This window comes from Scleropages formosus, chromosome 12 (genome assembly GCF_900964775.1).
Source record: "Scleropages formosus chromosome 12, fSclFor1.1, whole genome shotgun sequence".
NCBI lineage: Eukaryota > Metazoa > Chordata > Actinopteri > Osteoglossiformes > Osteoglossidae > Scleropages > Scleropages formosus.
This window is the reverse complement of record NC_041817.1, coordinates 15578355-15601843: the sequence shown is the minus strand read 5'-3', so window position 1 is coordinate 15601843 and position 23489 is coordinate 15578355. Positions and strand designations below refer to the sequence as shown.

The following is a 23489-nucleotide window of genomic DNA, read 5'->3' as shown; positions in this document are numbered from 1 at the left end:
TTTTCATCTCACCCGCAAAGACTCCATGTAGGACTTGTGGCAGTCTATGTGCAGGGTGTGGCCACAGGTCTGCACATACACACCTCCATCCCAGCCAATAGAGACAGACTGGAGGCAGGAGCTCTGAAGAAGAACCAGCAATATCATGAGCGCACAATTCCAAAGTCCAGCAAAAGACAGCTGTGAATAAACCAATGATAAGTGTTTCATACCCGAATCAGGCAAAAATAAATAAATAAATAAATAAATAAATAAATAAAATAGAACATTACTGGAGATTACATAACTGGATAGGTTCTCTTTGTTTGGGGCACAGAGGTAACTCAAGGACACCCAGCATGAACATGTAAAAATATACGATGAAGAAAGACACGGCTAAGTAAATACAGACTGGTGTATAAACGGGGGCGTAGTGGTTAGAGATGCTGCCTTTGGAACACAAGATTGCAGGTTCAAAGCACAGCTGTACTACCCTTGAGGAAGACACTTTAATTACAAATTTCAGGTATCCTAAATTGTTCCAATAAAATTACCTAGCTATATCAATAGGTAAATCACTCAAAGAAGCTTAACATTTTAAGTCATTTTGGTGAAAAGTGTCAGCTAAATGAATAAATGTAAAGGTAAATAAATGGGTAAAACATTGTGATTTGGGTGTCATCTAAATGAAGGATAATAATAATAATAATAATAATAATAATAATAATAATAATAATGTGTGTAAATTAAACTGCATAACTGGTCATATTATGCAAAAAACAGATCTGTGCTCCCGGAAATCAGAAAGAAGCCGTCAGGCTTGCTTCTGATGGTAAACCGTAGTGGCAGTGTGCCGTCACACTACACCAGGGCCGCTCTGCATTCTGGAAGCCCTTCCACACGGTGGTGGTGGGGGGGTAATCCAAATTCTCTTTCTAGCAGACTGACACGGTGAGCACAGGGCAGCTACAGGAGATGCTGATGTCAAGTGACAGATATTCTGTGAATGGTACTTTAGTTAACTATGAACTGTACATTGTTTGGGGAAAAGCATCTACTAAATGAGTTAATGTAAATTAAGCTGTATCATATCACATACAGGTCAAAAACTATTACAACTAAACAAGTAAGGTCATTTCCAGCGATGAATGAATTAGGAAAAAGAAGTTTTTTTTTTTTTTTTAAAATTTTATACATAAAAGGCATCTTACAGACACTAAACACAGAGGTACAAAGGATACAAAAGGAAAAGGAGAATAAAGTGCTGTTTCTTTCACTTATATTGTATCCTTATTTTAATACAATAATGTGAGAACACTCATTTTTAAATCACTTTCATGGTTATGATTTAATTAGTATTTTTCTGTAAGGAGAATATGTAAGGAGCAGAAAAAAATGTTACATGAAAGTGGAAAAAGCTGCCAGGGACACCTACATCCTTGAAGAAGCGCTGCAAGAGTGCAAGCCGGACATCGTGGGTGGCCCCGCACGTGTCGGCAGGGTAAATGTGCTCCTCATCGCTGGTAGGCAGTTTCTTGGGCTCTGCACTCCGACTCCGGTGGCCCAGCACTGCATCGCAGCAAGGGGAGAAACATCAGGTGGTGTGAGGGAGCGCGCCACCTGCAGCCTGCAGCCCGCAGCCCAGCACATTATTGCCACTCACGGTAATAGCGGGGGTTTACATCATGTTTATGCTCTCAAGTCAATGCGCAGCTGTTTCTCTCCTCTCCTTCCATCAGGGAGAGGACAGATGACTGATAAACTGGAAATAAAATGACCGCTTATCTGTCCTCCATCTTTGCAATCAGATCAATTAGCACTGAAAAAAACGGCCTCTTTAAATTTCCCCTCATTTATCAAAGGAAAGGTCAAAGATAATGAACAAACTATTAAAACTCCTCTTGAACAATAATTTCACAATCCATCATACTTTAAAATGCTGGCTGCAAGTCCTCTGTACTCATAAACAAATACATTAATATTTCAAAAGGCAATCATATTGAAAAGGATGTTTATATTGTAATACTTTGCCGCTGAATTAATAGCAGACTTTGTTGCATTGGATTAACTATAAAATTTACTTTAACTGTAGTGAATAAATCAGAGCCAATTAAAACAGATTTTCTCTCTCACTCAAACACACACAAACACACACACATGGTAAAGAACTGAAAACAGTAATAAAGCACAAATGAAAAATAAGCCAATTATAACAGCACACCTGCTCACTGGAAAGTAGTATTTCAATAAGGTGGAGGGCAAGTGCTATTACATTAATGGCTTTGTTCAGCAGGCAGGAGAATAGGGAGATGAGGTACGAGTGGTGTGTGTTATACATTTCTGCTACAAATCACAAAACTGTTCCCATTACAGGGGTGAAATAAGGGGTTTGGGGGGAGGCAGTGCACAGGCCCTCCGCGATTAAGGCTCGTTCTACCTGAGGTGGCCTGCAGCAGGACGACAAGGCCAGCAGGTCGCTCATCGGTGGAGGGTCCACTCTGGCCGCAGATGACACAGTCATAAAGCGCCTCCGCCTCCTGCTGCTCAGAGGCGTCCAGGTCCATGGCCGTGTCTGCTTCAGGGGACTCTGCCAAGAAGTAGTCACGCTGCAGGTCAACATCACTATGCCAGAAGGTCTAATCTGAAGAGTGAGCTTCCAAAGAATGAAATGGCTACCAGCTGAGAGTCAAACACACAAGTCAGACCAGTACAAATCAATACAGAATTCCAATACAGAATTGCAATACTTTCACAGCACTTTTTAAAACTGAACTTTGTGAGGGCCTCTAATATACCCATTTGACAAAGAGGTATAGCAAAATACCTTGCAGATCCTACCTCTGCCTAAAAATCTATTTGGAGTATAACAATCTATGTCTCCTTGATGCGTAAGATTACTGCTGGCAATACAGTTCTAATCCCTGGAAAAAAGAAGAAAAAAAAATTGCATTGCTACGGACTCAGCAGTTGTCTGGCTGGATGTGCTGAGAGTTGCAGCTCAGCGACCTTCCTGGCATCAGTGAAATCTGACAATCCCCTCACCGATGTGAAACGAAACAAAAGAAAAGGACTTTTCTAAAGACTTTTTAGCTGGAGATGGCATTTTAAGGTTTCTCTCCAAACAACTTCCACACCCCATCAATAGCCCCCTGAACTCTTTTGTTTTCACAATTATTCATAAAATGCAAAAGAAAGAGAAATCCAACAAGACTTAGAAAGAAGGAAACACACAAAATGGTCTCCAGTTGATCCTGGCATAACTGTAACCGAGTCAAGTGATCACACATTTGCCTTTTTTTTAAAGTGGGAAAAGAAAAAAAAAAAAAAAAAAGTCTGCTAAGAAAGGAAAAACACAGACCTGTGACTCTACAAGATGAACAGATGTCAGATGTGAAAATGTGAAAAGTTACAGATGAGAAGAGAGCCATGGAACAGCTGCACACACCATCTCCAATTTGCCTACCACCGTTGACCTTTACTAAATTTTCAAATACATGTAAAAATGGTAAAAGACAGAGTTATTATGTTGGTAAACTGGCTGTTGAAGCACCATCCTGATAACACACTGTAAACAGACATGTGCAGGAACTATTCAAAAGATCCACCTCTATATTCCCCACAGACACCTGCAAAACTCTTAGAAATCTCCATGGAAACCAAACTTTTTACCAATGGCCTGTGCAGCAGCAGCAGTTCAATTGTCCCTCCAAGTGAAGCCATTTACCACTCCATCCACTCCATTAGTGCCCAACAACAATAGAATCTCCATGGCTAAAAATAGACATTTACCAAAGAACTAGAACAGGAACATCCATCCTTTCTCTAAGACATGCAACATTTCTCCTTGACATGTCTTTTGAGCAACGCCCTTCAGATGACAGGTCTAACACTGACCCACTGAAAGCTGTTCTTTCTCTTAACAGTCACTTATGACAGGATTGAGAAGCAGAACCTTCACTGGAAATGTACCTCAATCTTTGTGTACCACTTACTATGGAGAAAAGCACAGATTTCCAGTTTTCCATCCACTAGACCAACAAAGAGTACTAGGGAGTCAATCATCTGGTACTGAAGCTCACAGGGGTATTTGGGGTGTATGGGGTGAACAAGGGGGGGAGAGAGAGAGGAAAAAAAAAAAAAAAAAAAAACACCCCAACACCTTGAACCCTGCATTCTTACTCCATTTCTGCAACTAACAAGGCACCAGAAAATACTTACTCTTGTGAAATAAGTTCTAAATGTTAAAGACTGTTTAATTTAAAGAGTAAATATCGAAGCTAAATGTCAACTGGCACAGGACTTAATTTATTGCTTTAGGTCACTCGTGATCTTGGGGGGAGCGACCCTTCCACAGGAGAGACAATGCAATGACACTGGCCCCAGGCATGGAGTAAACAACATCAGACCATGCTGCCATTTCCCTTCTGCATGTAGCAGAGCTGGAGTGCGTTACCCACAAGCATTTGCAGCAGCCACAAGGAAGCCAACAAAACAGCAGCAATAATTACAAGCACAGTTATAGCATCTTTTTCCATAACCAGCCAACAACCCAAAAAATGTTAAATTTACCCTTTTATCCAAAATGACTTCATCTTGTATGTAGAGCAGAATATATTTATCTAGAGCACTACAGAAAGGTAGTGCTGGTTCTATTTCATTTCCTTGCTTAAGGAGACAACAAAGCACCATCCAGGACTTCAGCCTGCAATCTCCAGTCCACAAACCACAGTCCTTAACTACCATATAACCCGCTGGGACTGAATGAACATATCTTATCGCACATATGTTTTGGGGGTGGGGGGCCATGAACAACATAATGACTAGCGGGTGTTTAGAAATGCATCACAGATTAACTCTACTCCATTAACTTGGAGATGTTAATGATGCCCTGACTCACATGGCTCCAAAAGAGCAGCAAAATTAACTAGAAAAACACTAACATATTTCACTGTATGAGCATAAACATGGCAACAAGAAAAATGGTCAAACAAAAGGGGGGGGGGGGGGGGGGGGGGGGAAGAGTTAAGCTCTGCAGTTACACTCCCATCTGTGCATTAGGATCCTCTTCTCATTTCTTCATTACCGCACCAAGTATTACCTTTTAATGTGCATATACTACACACCATCCCTGACGTGCTGAGCTCTCATCAATGGGGGCACGTTCCTCTTTAACAACTCCATTTATTGCGTACTGTTTTCACCCTGCAAAAGGACCAGGCTTCTTGAGCTTCTGAAAGAAGACAGCATAGGGAGCCACTCTATTTAGAGTTCAGCAACTGAATTCCCACTCACTTAACAAATACCATCTCTTTTTAAACCTGGATATAGATTTCTAGAAGGCTACCAATTGCTGCACTTTCAGATCAGCAGTACAGTCGCTGGTTAATACAGCTTTGACACATAATTACTTTTTTCTACTCTACTGTCATCTTCAAACCATGAAAGAAGCAGTTTTGCCCTGTGATAGCAAGTCAATAACCGATTAGCTGGCACTGAGCACATCATTTGAGTATTGATAACTGCGGTACACCCTGCTGGAAAAGGCTCATTACGGTCTTACAAAACAAGAGGATCCTCCTGAACCAATATTTCAACTTGACAGTTTTCTATATTTCTTCAGTAAATCTCAATAAAGCTGTTCTGCTTCACCTATCATAAGAAACACGTTACTCATTGACTCACTGCTTAATGAAAGCACAAGAATGGGCATGTCTGATGTCGGTGCATTTCCATTCATATGTATGTCTGATAAAGGGTACAGTGCTTTTCAGTGGAAACATCTCTACTTTCCCCACTTATGTGAACACAAAAAAAAAAAAAAAAAAACTGCCTTTTTGATACATTCTGTGCTATACAATAAATAACCTACTACATGATGCATCACTTATTACTGTACTGTTTTCAGGAGACAAACATGAAAAAAGACCAAGTTTCCAAGTTATATTAAATCGACATTTCTTTAAACAAAAGTTTCTTCCTTTCAATCCAGCGCAATTAGATGATGCTGACACAACTCAGCACTTCTTACTGAATGCCTCTCTGACTCATCCAAACCTCAGCAGATCTCCCTTATCGTAAGCTTAAGAACGTCAAGGGCTTTCTGCTCAGCTGGAGTGCTGCACCCCTAGGCGGAAATGCGTCCTTCTAATCATGGACAACATTTTTCATTCGCTAACCAGCATGCGTCAAGGTGGTCCCAGAGAGTTCACCCCCCAATTATGGGTCATATTTGCTGTGCCCCGAGCCCAGCATGAGACACCCCAGAGGACTACTTCAGAGTAATTTCTTCAGCTAACTGGGCTTGGGAGATGAGGTAGAAACAGGAGAAAGTATGGGTCACCTTGGCATAGAAATCCCTCACAACTCTTTTTTTTTTTTTTTTTTTTTTGCCTGCAGCTGTCCTCCTTCAAGGACCTCTGTGAGTTGGCTGTGTCCTCACTGGTAGAGGTACAGGTTGTTCATTAAGGAACATCTTACCGTGCTACATGTACTATGTGCACCACCTCTGCAGCTAGGAGGAGCAGATAAAGATTGTGTTGTGTTGTATTCCTACAGTAATTCCACAAAGCATTCAGCCAGTGGAGTGAGGAGGAGGGAATCAGTACTGCTTTAAATTTCCATGCTGTTCCTTACTCGTAACATTCATGGATGGGGAAGAGTGAAGGAAATCAACAACTGATCCATGTGGAAGCATCACATATATGATGATCCTTTGGGCTAGGTGGAAATGAGACAGACCCCTTCAACCCAGAGTGTGTGCGCTGTGTAACAGACCAGGTAAATCTCCACTCAGCCATCCAGTCGATTACCATCTTCATCATTCTGACTGTTTATGACACTACATGCACATACAAAGCGTGCCATAATGTTCGAATGCATGAGATCAGAACATGAGTCAAGAAAAAAGTAACCACTGTAGAAAGTTAATTACTTTAGGATGAAGAGAAGAGAGGAAAAAAATATGCTGTAAATGAGTGTGACTGCACCCACCCACATCCATGGCAGTTTCCATGAAGCTCTTCTGTCGGGATGCAAACTCTGCCAATAACTTCTGTTGCCGCTCTCTGGCTCGCTGGCGCCTAGAAAACAGCATCAGGAAGCAGATCAATTAGGAGTGACTGAGACCATGCTCATCTTAAACGTGGAACTTCTAAAAATAAACCAATGCTATGACATAATGAGGTATTCAACCACGGTCCTCACGGGGCAGAATCCTCATGGCGTTAAGATTTACTTCCTGGTCTCAGAACTGTGGAATCGCTTCCAGAATTTAAGAAGGGACTCTTTCAGACCCATTTCCTTCTGGAGCCCTTCACCACCTCCTACTTTTTATGTGCCAATTCCCCTATTCACGCATCACTTCTACACACAGCTGCTAGAATGTATGTGCTATGACCATGGCTGTATCAAACAAACAAGCTGTGCTCCAGGAGTCGTGTGTCTGTGCCTAAGCTCTCTGTTGCAACGTGCATTTTTGTTTATTCTCAGTTATACGTCACTTTGGAGAAAAGCATCAAATGCATAGCTGTAAATTAACAGCAACTGACATGTAAGGTGTAAAGTGGAGTGCTATTTTAAGTTTTGTAAAGCAATAATAAGTAAAATGCACCACATCTTGTCATCCTACAGAATGAATTTTGCATCACAGTTCTTCCCTTGCACACAGAGAAAAGGGTTAACTCATCTGACATCCCCATGGCAACAGATGAGAAACCACTGAAGCAAAAGTAAGGCTGCTTCGGAGCACCGGACACCGAGCTCCCCGAGGTGATCATGGAGAGGTGTTAAAACAGCATGCTCCTCTCCAGACCACCATCCCTCCAAAGCACTCACCGTCAACGTCTGCCGCCCCAGTGCTACATAATGATCTTTGTCTTTAATTACATCTACATGTTTTTTTTACTGTCTCCATATTGGGCATGAAAGTCAATCAGATCTGTGAAACCTATTTTCTTTAAAAAGATTATTTTTTCAGTATGATTACACATTACAATAAATCTGATCATGCCAATTTTATGACAAATCGAAATCTTTCCAAATAGAAAAGCTTTCCACATTTGTTACAATATAAAAATGTTTTAATGGTCTATGAAGCTACTGAATATATCATACACTGGATATCATTCATGATGCTTAGAGTCACCTATTCAGATGATGGATTACAGGCAAATTACAGGTTTTCAGACCTCTGCCTGGACTGTTTGGCCTCTGCTGTACTCTGTGTCACCCCATCCCTGCAATGCCTCCCACTGGCAGGCAAGCGCACAACAGGTGTAAATAGAGATCCTCAACAGGAGTACAAAAATAAAGGGTGACAGTGGAGCCGCAGTTCAGTGATTCACAGCCAGCTCCTGGGGTGCTCAAAGAGCCACAAGGTGCAAGGTCGTGCTCTCAGTCCCCACGGTGTCAACTGGACCGGCCGTTCACCGCGGCAATGTGCCAGACGTGGCAGAGACATTGCCTCTTATCATCATTGGATGCTTACAGCCTGCTCTGTCTTCATTAGCACCATGCACTGGCTTCAGAGACAGCAAGGGCGGAAGGAGGAGGCAAGGCTGGAAAGATCAGCGCGTCGGACTGGATTCATCTTCATTTCAAACTCTGTCAGGGATCCTGGTGCCAGCCAATGCAGTTAATGAATATAAAATGCCAGTGCTCATATTGGGCCTGGCTCCAGCACAGGACCTCTGCTTGACATAAAATGAGTAATATGCACCTTTAAGGCTATTAGCTTTACCCATTAAGACAATAAACATGGAGACATACACAGAATATTTCAGAAAACAAAAATATTTCTGTTAAGGTCCATCAGGTTGTACTGTGCCGACAGAAGTCAGTCAAGCATGCTGGAGGAAATGGTGTTGCTCAAGACACTGAAGAATATTTCATAATTGAAATAGCAGGATTGGTTTTTCCCCTCTGCAATTATCAGCATTACTTAAAATAATAATGCTTATCTAATGGCAATTTAATATGTCTATGGTTTTATTTAAACACAGACAAGATCTGTTCAGTCTGTTGTTACAACTATGGTAAAAGTGAACCAAGAAAGAAGAGTCACTTTTTCAGATCCTCAAGATTAGTCTGTCTATCCATGTTGTAATACATACTGCATTAACTGCAAAGGACTGGTGACCCAACCAGGCACCCTGTCTTGCACCCTTTGCCTCCAGGACAGGCTTTGAACCTTTGAACCTCTGAACCTCTGAAGTGGACAATGGAGAGATGAACATAAGCAAAAGGTCAGGCTCCGGGGAGTACCGCTCACCTCTCTTCCTTGTCCATGATCTTCTTGTCAGCTGAGCTACTCCTCTTAGGGGGTGCGGGTGGGGCACTCCGGGCACACAGTTCCAAGATGCAGCGGTGGTTCTGGTGACTGCGGGCAGCTGCCTTAGTGAGAATGCGCTCAATAGCTGTAACACCATCTCCATGGATGCCTGTGGGTGGCTCGTCCAGCTGTTCAGGATTGAAGGATCCTTGGTGCCCCGATAGCTTGCGGTGCAGCTTGAGGAGCAGGGACAGCATGCTCTCCCGCACCTCCAGGATCTCTGTGACAAGTGGTGGGGGTGTGCCGGGTGGAGCCCAGCGGCTTGACGATTTGGGCCGTGCCGCCTGGTCAGCCTCCCTGCTGCTGCGATTGATGATTTCCTGGAACCTCCTCCTGCGCTCTGCCACCAGGCTGAACACCTGTGCCTCCCGCAGGTTCTTTGGCAAGCACACAAAACACATAAAACATAAGACTTGTCGCCTGAAACTAATATTGTTATGTGGTTTAAAAAGCACTCCAATAAATAATGTAATTGGTGCTAATTTCAACAGGAAAGCAAGCAGAATTGGTTTTGGACTAAAACAGGTTCTAAGCTCAAACATTCCAACATGCGAAAGATACAAGACAGATGCCGGTCACAAATGTGGACAATACAGGCCGCAGTAAAAACGCCTTTCTGGACTGCACACATCAGCTCAGGGTTGGGATCACAGCCCATGGCATGCCCACTGGCACTGGCTGTGATGAATCCTGCATGAGGGAGCAGCTATAAATTCAACATGCAATTCATGCATGAGAAGTTGTCTCATCTTTCAGTTTACTGCTGTGAAGGAGTGAACTTCAAATGATAGATATTAGTCACACTGACACAGAGGGAATTTTTGGCTACAGTTATTCACTGAGCAAGGTGCACTTAGATATGGAACGGTCACTCATCAATCTGTCCCTTGTAAGAAATTCTCATTTGTCTGATCCATTCATGAGATTAAAATTACATTAAAAGTCCTCGTTTTCACGGAAGTGTAAGCTCACAACCCTATCCAGCATGGGAGATGCATTTTTTTTAAATGACACCAACTCATCACAAGACAGACACAGCACACAATTACCTGCCAGGGCAGAATCATATTTGAAAACAATATTTACATTAATTTTAACTCTTATTCTAATCCAGGGATACTCAAATCATCATTCAGACAGAACATACAAATACACCATCAACCTAGCATGCCACAAAACAAAGTGTTAAAGGAAATCTTGCTTCAATGCCATATCTATGAGAAACAACCAGGTTTTTAGCATCCAGTTATTGACACTCGTAACAGAGCAGAGCCATCCATTGAGTAACGTAGAGGGGAGCGAGTCGTCATCGGCCACAATGAGAACAATACCTCTCGCCAGTTTCCAGTGAGTCTGGAGCCCTGAGGAGCACAAGGGTCATGTGACAAACACAGGCACTTCAACAACAGAGACCATCCTTTCTTTGGCCCCATACAAGCAACAACTCTTACTATATTAAACAGAGTGAAATAAGACCAAACTTGATTATTTGGTTGTGCATGAGCAGCCCCCTTAAAACACACTGCTGGGCAATGCATGGCAAGAGTGCCTTTAATTTAGCAAGAACTATGTTCACTGGATCCTCTTTATCCGATGATCCCTCCATAAATAATACATTTTAAAAACAAACATTAAACAAACATATGACAGATTCCTTTTTGCAAAGGATAGTTTTAAAAAAAAAAAACACTGCACAGCTCATTTGGAAAAAACACTTTTTTTTTTTTTTTTACTAAATTGTTTTACTTAGAAGTACTCATGTTGTGTAAGCCATGATAGTATGTTGCTTTTTTTGCATAAGATTTGGCAGCGAGTTCATTAATTTAAGAGAATCACTAATACACTACTGCAGTAAGGTATGAGGCCTCCAGCCACACAGCACATGGTACCAAGAGCATTCTGTGGGCAGGCAGACACATCACCCAGTGGATATACAGTATTATCGAACCTGGTCTTAGAAGACAGTGGCAGCCAAGAGGCCCCAGCATAATTGGTAATGTATTCCTCTTTAAAGAAAGATTTTTAGGTGTCTCAAAACGTTAGGCTGCAGGCTCCCTCAACAGAATGATGGGCACCACAGAAGAAAGGGCAAAAGCCATCGTAATCATGTTGGTAAGCACATGCTTTCACACACCTGTCCCAAAGCGGGGGCCTCGGCACTGGTGCTGGGCGGGGGCTCCTTCTTCACCTCGGGAGCGCTCTCCGGGACTCTCACCCGCACAAAGTTGATGACGTGGTGCAGGTTGGAAAGCAGGCTGGTGCTGGGGAACCAGCTGTCGTGGCAGTGCTCTTCCGTTGAGGGCTCCTGGGAGGGAGTGGAGAGTATGTGAAGTGGGGGGGGGGGGGGGGGGGGGACAGGACAGCTACAAACACACAACCTACCACACATTCCACATTTTGCCTCAACCAACCAATTTAAAATCCCTATATTTTCTAAATCAACACTTATAGGAATGTAATGTACCGGTGTCCTATCCAAGGTGTATTCCCTGAGCTGTGGACTCAATGATTCTGGAATAGGCTAAGGACCACTGACCAGGAACGGCGATTAGCGAAAGTGAGTGAATGTTTATAAGGAGGAATATTACAATAAAATGTTTTAAAAAAAAAAAAAAAAAGCACAACACAAGTCAGTTTGGGTAACATCTGCTTTGCAGTCAAAACCAATTTTAAAAGAAACAAACATGGAGACAGCACCAGTGAAGACCACGCTCTGTGACAAAGCGTGAACATCTGCGCAGAGGTCATTCAGAACCAAGGCTATCACCACAGACATCGAGGAGCTGTGAGACAAGCAGCCAGGGGACGGGAGGCAGGGGGGCAAGGGGGCAGGCAGGCAGCTTTAACAAAGTCCACCCACTCATCTCTCAGTCTCCCACACAGAAAGCACACTTTGCTCCTCAGAGGGGGCCGCAGGCAGCAGCTGACTCTCAAGCACCATTATGGAGTTAATTGGACCCATCTAAACGATTCGTGATGCACTCTGGAAATCATGAGTTTAATAGACTGGGTCTGATAGACCTCTCCCACGAGCTTTTATTCGAGAAGCTGCAAAAATAAGCTTTTAAAAAAGTACGAAATATCACTCAGCTGCATTTGAGCCTAAGAAAATGTCCATGTCCTATCTATAGATCCTGACTAAAGTTATTTCATAATAAGTTCCTCACATTGTCGACTGTCACATTAAAATAATAATAAAAAAAAAAGTATAAAAACATTCACCGGGGTAGATACCGTGCACCACCTCGAAATGAAGCCTAAGAGATGCAGCAAGACGCGCAGGCTTGCAGACACTGCTCTCGGCCGGTCCTACCTCCTGCTCCTGGTCCTCCTGCACCAGGTTGTCCAAGCCGAGCTCGATGAGGTACAGCACCATGCACAACACATGCTCTGACATGTTCTGGTGGTCCATGGAGATCTGCAACGCAGCACTGCAGTTCAGCCGAAATACAGGTGCACCTCTTTCCCTCAGCATGTGATGTTGTGCACCTTTCAGTATGTACAGACATCACTTCAAAAAAGCCCGTCTGCCAAACAAACAATGTGCTTGAGACCCAACGAATGCACTAAGTTCTACAACAGCAAACAGATAGAGTCTCTTTAGGGATTCATCGATTCAAGGCATTATTTAGCAATATATGTCAATATGTGTCACTGCAGGATTCTTTTGGCGATAGGAATAAAGAAAGACGACACCATCCCTCCACTACTAACTTCTTGTCCAGCAGTGTCACAACCATCTACAGCATTTGTCACTAAAACCCATAACATTTGTATCTCAAAGGAAGACAAAGCACATGCGAGACATTATTTACCTTGTAGAGGAGTGTGAAAATCACAATGTGCAACGTTTTGCAGTGCAGAAGTCTGACAAGGCCTTTGTAACATGGGTGCAGAGGAGTCCTTTCTTTGTAGGGGGGCCATGGATTTCCAGAATGAATTCCAGACTGCTTCAAACTGGGAGCCAAACAAAAAAGAGCAAAATTTTACTGAACTGTAATCATTCTTTTCACAATCCTGACCCTTGGTTGATCAAGAGGTATAAAATTCATTACTATTTACAGAATACGCTAGAACTTTTGCAACGTTAACAAGTTCAATCTTTAAATCACTGAGCACCAAAATACAGGGGAAAATATCAAAATGAGCTCAGTGGCAGCTTCTGCAATACAGAAGTTATAGTTTTGATGTTCTGTAGAGTTTGACAGGTGGAAATTAAAAACAAAGGCTTCAAAATCTGATTGCATGGCCTGGGTAATGGACAGGCACTTTGGACTCAAAGGTCCCATGTTCGAATCCCACCTCCAGCTGTATGACCCTTGAGCAAAGTAGTTGCTTTAAATTGCTGTAATAAAATTACCCCGCTATATCAATGGGTAAACAACAGAAAATATCTTAATACTAAATTAAAGATATGCGTTAAATTAACAAAAAAGTACATCTTTGGCAAAATTTTCAAACAAATTTTCTCATGAACTCTAGCTGCTGGAGCCTTAACAACAATGTTCATTAGAAGCAGTGAACTGACTCAGAGATGCTCACTACATCAAAAACAAAACTATGGAAAAAGGGCACAATACTTCTCTCCGAGATATTACGGATAAAATGACTTCTGATTTCCATTTGCTTGTGAAGTAGAGTAGTTCATTATTCCTATAGATAAAAAGGGGTGCTTCAACAATAAGAACACAGATAATAACAGCAGCAATGTTCTTTTTTCCTTCAAATGCTTTATCAAGTAAACCAACTGCCTGGAGGGAGATGTTTCCAGCGCATTTAACCAGCTTGCCTCGCACAGACAACCATGGGAAATTAACCTCACGCCAGCTTCCTCAGCCCTTCCTCCAAATTTGTCTTTAGATGCCTTCCGATTAATATGGGAAAGGTTTCCCCGCCGAGTTGATCAGGGGCTGCGATTGTGCTTCATACTGGAGCTAACTGGATGTAACCGTGTTGCCATCTCACCCCTTGCCTGAACGCTCCCAGAGCGAGGTGTCGCCATCGATTGCCTGCAGACACCCCCTGTAAAAACGCTGAAGTAGCAGTGACAGGGACATGCAAGATCCCACCCCAAACGTGCCCCTCCACCCCCCCAAATAAACAAAGGCTTTCAAAACACGAGAAAAAAAGTGGCCAAGAACAATCAGATTTGACGGGAGTCATGCAACGTAGATTGCTGCTTAAGATAAACAGGGTTCTCACGTTGCTTTCATGAGGACACGGCGAATAGGAAACAAGTGCGCCAATAACAGAGCAGCGATTGGGCTGACTTTGAAGGCAGTGCAAAACGAGAGGGGAACGGGGGCTTGTCATCCGGATGCAAATGTACTGCAGCACGCAGGGAATGACAATGAGGCCCGAGGCTCACAATGCTGAATATCGGTCCATCGCAGACTGTACATCCCGTCGATAAACGGTCCGCAGGACGACCATGATGGGGTCAAACTCTTTCTCCCACACTTCGGCTGGAAATTGAAAGGAAAAGAAATTACTACATTTAAGCAAACAATGGCCAGCACGGTACAATGAAATGCAACAAATTTGTCTGTCAAGGGCGGGAACACAGTTCTGGAATATAGCAGCAGACTGCCCCCTTGTGGTGGGAATGCAGCAGCAGCTCAGTGTGTCAGAAAAGGGAAACGGTACACATACCACAGCATCACCTCATTTACACATCTATCCAACTCTTATCACATTACTACACACAGTGTGACGCTAGACTGCACCGAAGCTCTTAGAGGGAAAATATCATGTATTAAGGACCAATTCATCAGAAGCAAGGATCCAAAACTAAACTGTTATGGGGTCCATCCATTAAAAACAACTAATTGTGATCTATGAAAATGAGTGGAAAAATGCTGGAAGTGCTTTGAGTTAACTTTTAGCAGTTCACAGTATTTACTCTGCACGCCCCCACAGAGTAACAAATCTATGCACTTCCATATTTGCGCCTTATTCTCTGGGTACATGGTTTTGAAACGTTTCTCCATCTGCCTCTGCTCTCCAGGCACGCAGGCTGTGGGCCACCGGCACCATCTAGTGGCAGGTGGGTTTACTGCAAGTCTAAACATACACGCTCTGTGCCAATGCAGAACAGGGGCTTTCAACTGGGCACCAGGGCAGAAGGTAGGGTTATAGAGTGCACCCTACCTTTGGGGGTGTACATGCCCTGCTGCATGGAACCTCCAGGCTCGAACACAGGCGCTTTGAAGTCTGCCACGGCTGATAGCATGGCCTCAAAGCTGCAACTTCCGGGCACGATGCCACTCTTGGGATTTGGGTTCTCTGGGATGTGACTGGCCTGTTAAGTTAAAAACGCATTCTTCTCGGTGCAATATAATTACAAACTGTAAAAGCAAACCTGGGCAAAAGAAATTTCAGATATTCCAAGAACTATTTCAAGGACAAGTGTAAAAACATGCTGACACAAAGATCAATATCTATCAGCACTAGCAAATGTACAGAACAAACTAAAAATAGAACACTACTTTAAATGGGCCCTAGAGTGGCTTAGCTGGTAAGGTGGAAACTTATAAGAAGAGTCTTACAGCTGCAACTACAGTTCAAGTCAAATCAGCAGCTGTGGTCAAGCCTACTAGATGCAGGAGATTTATGGTTTAGGGTGTTGCTTCAGTGCTGCCCATAGACTAAATGTGCTAGTGTCCAGCTGTGAGAAATGTGCCCATAAAAGCTACTAGAGCACTACATTCAGTGATGTGGAAAAATTATTTTCCCCTCCTTCATTCTCCTCTATATTACAATTTTTTTGATACTGAATGTTTTCAGATGTTCAGCCAAAATCTGATATTAGCTAAATGGCATCTAAGTAAACAAATTCTTTTTTTCCCCCCCTTTTACATATTTCATTTATTTAATGAACACCAAGAGGCATGGTGTGAAAAAAGTAATACCCCCTAACACATGGCAACAGGTTTTGCCACCTTTAGCTGTAATGACTGCAACCAAGTGTTTCGTATAATTCAATATCAGTCCTTCACACTGGTGTGGAGGAATTCTAGCCCATTTTCCCCTGCAGAACTGCTTTAACTCAGAAAAACTGGTAGGTTTTTTCTCCTGTCAATTTAAACAAAAGTGTCTCCTAAATGAATAAATGTAAATGTAGGCTGATGAAAAATTGCTTAACAACAACAAATGTTTTACACTTCCACTGTCCTTTGATTGTATCCCATCACTGCATTGCAACTAAAACAATGTGATTTAAACTCAGCTTACAGTGTAACTACTTTTTTTAAAAAAGAATTGCGTGATATATAGAAACTTGCAAATCAATTTTAATCAAGAGGATTAATCAAATCTTCAGAGCTAATTGTTAAAAGCTTGAAATAGAGAAGAACATGCAGTGTTTCTTTGATTTTGATTATTTAAAATGGTTAATCTGTTAAATTAATGCATCCTCAGACACTTGGCAAGAGTCGGCACTGGAAACCAAACTGTAGAAGATAATGTAAAACCTTGTTTCTGAGAGTTTCTCAGTCCCGCAGACCACTTTTACTCGTCCCTAACACTGATAATGACGGCATGCAAGGGAACACAGTGGTGCAGTAAAGGATATGAGGTCCAGCAGGGTGCTGTGGGTGCGATCATTCATACACAGCTGGGCGACCATCTCTGCTCGGAGGATCTCATCATCCGCCATGCCTGTCAAAGATAGACAGCAGAGCCTGACATCAGACCGCATCTGCTTCTTACTGTAAATATTCATCATACGCCAACTCCTCATGTTATGAGCTTCTGAGTTAAAAATGTATCTGAAAATTTGTAACATTTTCTTCACTTATCCATTTTCAAATAATGAAAGCAACCCGCACTTATGCATGCAGCCAAGAGTGGGCAGTTAAAAACAATGTGGAACAGGGGTGAGAGACTGCTTTGATTGAGCTCGCCTCCACAGTGTTTGCAGCTCCTGTCTGGTGTTCTTGAATGTTGGTGGTCAAGAATAAGATGAGAAACACTGCACATATTTATAGGGTAAACCAGCCATATACCAACGATGAATACAAAGGTTATGGAGATGACACTTTATATTTTCAGCAATTTTAAATCAGTTCTAATGCTGCTTGAAGTTAATCATAGAAAAAGGTCTCAGTATATTTATATTTATTATAGCTGCATCTGGGGTTTCTATGGGACTTAAAGGAACAAACTCAAAAGTCAAACATCTAAGTTGTGTTTGCAAAATGATGAGCCAGGGTATACATTGTAGAAAACGCTTATTTCTGTTTAAAATAATGTACAGTTTAAAAACAAAACAGGTGAAGACAACTGTACCATTTTATTTGTAAGCTTACTATTGCCAGTTCCATTTCAAGAAGGAACTCTACTACTGAACCTTTTAATAAGGTACTTTGTTCTGCTTCAATGAAAGTATCACTCTTTATTACAAGGGGAGGAAATTTAGTCTGATTTAGGATAAGTTTCAGCCAAACGAATGAAAAGACAAGACAAAATGAGTTGGCTTAGATACTGTATTCCTGCACGCTTGCAAGGCTGTACACTGTACATGAGGCAGAAAGCAGCTCTGCGTGTCTGTCCTCACCCAGGTGTATGCGCAGGCTCAGCAGTATGACGAGGAAGGTTAAGGCTCCCTCCAGCATTGGCCTCTCCTGCTCAGGCTCCAGCACTGCGTTCTGGTGCTGGGATGCCATGGTCAACAAGTCCACAACTTTGAACCTGCAGGAGAAAGCCAGCTGACCCTTGAGATCTCTATGGAAATGTTTGCCATTTTCTGTCCACATCAAAGGGCACTACACTGAAAAAATAAAATATGTACACCTTCAAGAGACTCCCTCACAATAAATGTACAATTGCTATGGGGTACCTTGTTTGAACTTTGGGTTTGTGCAAGTGATCCAAAGGCATAAGAAATACTTTTGCCTTTGCACTGACACTGGTTGAGGACATAAAGACTTCAGTTATCTCCTGGCTGATGCATGTGAGGAGGTACCTTTCGAAGACTGATGAGATGAAGTAGTCGGGGTCTAGCCGCGATGCACAAACCTGGGAATTGCCAGAAAAATGGGAGTAAACAGCTTTAAACAAATGAAAATGCACCTCCAACCTCCAACAGTGGAAGGTCACATGAGTGCCCAACCTGGAGCAGGTAGATGTCTGGGTCGATCATGGAGTTGCAAAAGTGGGACTGCACGTAGGTCATGGCCTGTCCTTTGATCTGCAGCCCATTCCTCACCCACATGTTACTGTGGATTTCCGACAAGCATGCCTGGGGGAAAGAAAAAAAAAAAAAAAAAAAAAAAAAGAAAAGCAGCACGCTTATACGACCAGTCCGCAAATGAAGAAATGGTTAAACATCAAATAATGAAAAAGTTACCACATAAGTTACATCAGTGAATAGACTAAATGAAGCAACAGGTGACAGAATACTAGACAGAAAATAATAGATAATACAATAATAAATGTAAACATGACTAACAGATTATTGGCCATATTAAGTATTCTTCTATCAGTTATTTTTAAAGTGATTCCTTGAATTTAACTGCTGAATTTCATTTCAATTAGAAAGGTTACTTATTCCACACGAGGACTACTGAATCTAACCATTTAAGAGTTTTAATGAATAGGCAAACACTGGGTTCACTATCAATCTGCTGTAATCATTACACAGTTTGGGCGTAGCTACCCATGTCACTGTGCTGTATCACGTAGTTATTCCAAGAGCAGGTTAAAGAGGAAATCGTACCGTCACTTATGACTGGCACTGGTCTGGTAAACCATGGTGGTGTTAAAGAATCCATGACTGAGCCAGGGCATGTCCGGAGCCTCCTAGGTGATGTTTGCCAATACTGAGCGATATACCAGCCCAATCACCCGCAATATATCTGTTCTGCATGTACCACATAACTTTTGGCTTTGAGTGTAAAACTAAAACACCAAACTCCTACATTTATACTTATTCATTTGGCAAACGCGCTTCACTCCTGGTTTGGCAGGATTTGCCTTGAATGCAGCTCTTTGTACAAGGAAACACTGCTAATTTGTTCAATAAGGGAAAAAATTAGTCCAGTCAAGTATTCAAGTGCCCAGGAAAGAAAGGAGGGGGGGAAAAACAGGCACAGATTACAGCACTACTGAACCAGGATTGAAAAATTAAACTATGAATCGACAGTCCATCCTGATATGGGTTGGGGGGGGGCAAAAGAGGCAAAATATGGGAAAACAAAGTTCATTAAACTTCCAAAAAAATGTAGCTTTAAGGATAGCATTTGTGCTTTAATCCATCAGGAAAGTTAATCTTTTCCATATAATCCCAGATAAGAAATATAACAGGATACCTGGATCTGTAGAGGATGGACCATGATCTTCATGAGCATCTCCTGATCTGGAAGCAGACTGTCCAACTCCAGGCCCTGACACTTCACTGCCTGTGAGACATCAAAACTGATGAGAACTTTAAAGAACATAGTGCTCCTCCAATGCTTCTTCAGCTGAGTCACAAGTAAAGTACTGTTGTCTGCTTCGGGACTGAGGGAACTACATCGACTCAACCCAGAACCCCATTTATACATATAGGTTTGCAAATTTACAGGCACTGAGTGAATCTGAAGGTAAAGATGGATAATCACTTAGGCCACTGCTCAAGAGTTTAAGTTGCCCTTGAAAATATTCACAGCATTTTTACATCAAGAAGCCCACATCCATAGCTACCATCTCATCGGTGAACACAGAGCAGATGTGAAGGCCACTCTCATTTACCTTACTCAGGAACATGGCATAGTAGCGGTGAAGGGGAAGGTGAAATGTCAGCTGATTGGGAGTGGGCTGAAAAGAAAGATAAGTCCAAGTTGTCACAACCACAAGACACCCGTCTGATGCATGAAAACACCATTAGTACAGCAAACACCTACCTCATCCACAAAGCCAATTGCGTCAAACCAGACCTCCAAGGCCTCTAAGCAGTATCTCACCACTGTTTTTGTGTACTCTTGCGTCTCCTACAAACAAAAAAAAGTGGTTCAGAAATAAAATCTCAGTTCAAAAAGTACCGCACTATTAAACGACAATATCACATCAGTAGCATCAGCATAAATAAGTGCCATCAATCAATATATAAAAACAAGCTATATAAAAAGCATGACAGAAACGCGCCACAAAGGAAGAAAATGTCTTACTTTGACTTTGCAGTGTGTTAAGAGACCCCACATGGGCTGGGCACAGGCTTCCAGCTCGGCTGCAAATGCTGCATAGTAAGTCTGGGACTCGAACTCCACGTGTTCGTTCATCTCCCGCTTGTTCAAGTTCATACCTAAACAACCCAGAGAAAAACAGCATCTGACAGTTGGAAACACTCAATATGCCTAGGGAGGGAATTTAAAAATATTTACAAAATAAACACTCTGCATTTATAATCAAGCATACAAAGCAGATTATACCTGCCCCATTTATTTGCATGCCTGCTTCACATCATCAAATCTTCATACTTAGAACATTTTCATTTATTCATTTAGCTGACACTTTTCTCCATATGCTTCTACAATGTTAAGCTACCTGCAATTATTTACCCATTGATACATCTGGGTAATTTTTACCGGAGCAATTAAGGGTAAATGCCGTGCTCAAGGGTACTACAGATGGAGGTTGAATGTGAACCTGCAACCTCCAAGCCTGAAGGCAGCTGCTCTAACTACTACGTCACCTACACATTTTGGCAGTGAAACGATACACATTTACAGAAACCACTGTGTGCGCAAGTATGGAATAAAGCAAATATCAATATATAAATAAACCAATAAAAAAAGATCCACGTGGTGTTACTTATGTATAGGGGCAGAAAAGAGCTTCACCTTGAAAGGAGGACACAAAGCTCATCCACAGTATGAGCAAAGAGTGGTCTTCCAAGAACCTTTTTGCTACACTTTGGTGTGAAAGAATATTAATAAAATCGCTAACTAAAGGCCAGTAGGTGTTGTTCTTCAGTAGAGCTTCCCCACAGTTCACCACTACATGGCGACTGTTCTCCTCATCTGCAGGAAAGAAAAAAAAAAAAATTAATCTTTTATATAAAGGAAGATATACAGTGTTGTCAAGGTATGAAATGAGCAAAATGCATCTACACTAGAATATTAAGCTGTGACCTTCTGGTGACACTGGTGTGGCACATTACTGAGTTTAGGTTATTCATGATCATTAACTGCATTTCTAATGCAGGGCTGCAGTGGTCTGAACCACAGAGTGAGAGAGCACATAATGGACAGTATGCTAATCCATCACAGAGCAATCACACGTATCAATTCACTGACACACACACACACACACACACACACACACACACACACACACTTTCAGAACCGCTTGTCCCATACAGGGTCGCGGGGAACCGGAGCCCACCCGGTAACACAGGGCGTAAGGCCGGAGGGGGAGGGGACACACCTAGGACGGGACGCCAGTCCGTCGCAAGGCACCCCAAGCGGGACTCGAACCCCAGACCCACTGGAAAGCAGGACCGTGGTCCAACCCACTGCGCCACCGCACCCCCAATTCACTGACACATCACAAGCAACTCGAAGAACATGCAAACTCCACAAACTGAGCTAAATGCAAACCCATGTTCAAATCCTTGGCCCAGGAGCTATGAAGCACCAGCACCAGCTGCTCTGCCACCATGCTGCGGGTTTACTAACTTTAAGACTATCTGACTTCCAGCCAGTTACAACGCGGAGACTCCAAGCACCACACACAGGTGAAGGCTAACACAAACTTCTTATTTATGTTAAGGAAATTAACAGCAGAAGTTTAAATTACAGCACAACCTGCAACTATTAAACATGCATCAATAGATGCATTAATGAATTCTTTCATTTTACTCACTAATGTGTTAATATATTAGCATGTCTTTTCTGTTGAAACAAATTATGCTTCAAGAAGTTGCACACCTTGGAGTTCACATTTGATAAGGCAACTTTCCATCATGTATAGAAGGACAGTGACCATGATGTCCAGAAGCTGGCACTCCTCGGTCATGTGACGCGCCAGCTCCTCGTTGCTGAACAGCTGGACGCTGATATGCACAATACGGTTGGACATGGTGTCCGACTCATGGCTTTTCATCAGTGTCTTCATGATAAATGCATAATGTTGAACAAATGTTTTAGTGAAGGCGATCTGAAAGGCAATTGTCAATAAGGAAAGGAATATGAGAACTCAACATTTTTGGAGATTTAAAGCCTACGATTTTATGGGCACGTTATACGCAGACACACAATGAATGCCTGCTATGGAGCCCATATACACGTACCAAACTAATAGCAACAGTACAAAACTGAACTCATCTGATAGGTTAAAGGTCAGAATTCTTGCCTTCATCTCCAATGATCATAGCTTTCACAGGTCAATAACTGTCGGTAGCTTAATGTTGTAAGTCACTCTGGAGAAAAGCGTCGCCTAAATAATTAGATGTAATAATCAGATATTGTTTGCTGACTACCAAATTCTAAACCCGTAGGGCTTCTGGCACTCAGGTATACATCACTAGCAATCATTCATGATATACCAATATCTAAATTCAAGCAGAATTTTAAAAAATTAATTCAATTTGAAGTAACACGCCTAACTGCTCTGATCCGTTTTTTTTTTTTTTTTAACACTCCACGGACATACACGTATATCTTCAAATCGCAGAACAACAACATACCTTATAGTCTTGATCTGGCAACATGTTCAGTAAAAATGTCACCATCTTCTGCGGGAACTCATACTTTACTGTCCAAAAGAGCAACTCTTCTAAAAAACACTTATGTTTCAGAGTATCCATTATGGATGGGTCTAAGAAACAAAAATAAAAAAACCCTATGAGATGCACAGAGAGACCGGGCAGATGTCAGAGAAGAGAGCCAGACGCCAATGTGTTTGGATTAACTACCTTTGGTACTGCTACTTAGCTTCACTCTCTTTCTCTGCCCAACATTTTGGCCTCCATCCTGATCCTCCTGAGTGGGAGAACACAGGAGATATATCACCCACAGCAACAAATGGCATTTTACAAACTGAGTAAAAGAACAAAATTCAATATGATAGCTGGGATTACACTGCACAGGTTATCTTTCTGCAGATGCCTTCAACAGAAGTCAAATGTGGAGATGTGCTTTTACTTCAGCATCATGTTCCTCCTTCACGTGTTACCATGCTGCCAGACAAACAGTAAGATTAC

The 23489-nt window shown here is 42.2% G+C and overlaps 1 protein-coding gene across 5 annotated transcripts in view; it reads right to left on the bottom strand.

Annotated features, from left to right (window-relative positions):
• Positions 1-23489, bottom strand: part of ubr3 (ubiquitin protein ligase E3 component n-recognin 3) — a 48599-nt gene that overhangs the window by 20524 nt on the left and 4586 nt on the right. For 3 of the 5 annotated variants that reach the window (XM_018729626.2, XM_018729629.2, XM_018729630.2), the window contains exons 6-28: positions 23202-23268; positions 22974-23104; positions 22216-22444; positions 21127-21306; positions 20455-20588; positions 20191-20277; positions 20039-20104; positions 19618-19707; positions 18420-18548; positions 18273-18325; positions 17865-17998; positions 16881-16966; positions 15458-15599; positions 14676-14772; positions 13123-13264; positions 12621-12725; positions 11442-11612; positions 10639-10668; positions 9248-9684; positions 6970-7058; positions 2417-2566; positions 1415-1548; positions 13-123 (exon numbers count right to left, since the gene is read on the bottom strand). In XM_018729626.2, coding sequence (XP_018585142.1) covers positions 13-123; positions 1415-1548; positions 2417-2566; positions 6970-7058; positions 9248-9684; positions 10639-10668; positions 11442-11612; positions 12621-12725; positions 13123-13264; positions 14676-14772; positions 15458-15599; positions 16881-16966; positions 17865-17998; positions 18273-18325; positions 18420-18548; positions 19618-19707; positions 20039-20104; positions 20191-20277; positions 20455-20588; positions 21127-21306; positions 22216-22444; positions 22974-23104; positions 23202-23268 — 2994 coding nt within the window. The remainder of the gene's footprint in view (positions 1-12; positions 124-1414; positions 1549-2416; positions 2567-6969; positions 7059-9247; positions 9685-10638; positions 10669-11441; positions 11613-12620; positions 12726-13122; positions 13265-14675; positions 14773-15457; positions 15600-16880; positions 16967-17864; positions 17999-18272; positions 18326-18419; positions 18549-19617; positions 19708-20038; positions 20105-20190; positions 20278-20454; positions 20589-21126; positions 21307-22215; positions 22445-22973; positions 23105-23201; positions 23269-23489) is intronic. The other 2 variants (XM_018729632.2, XM_018729631.2) reach the window with 1 other exon arrangement.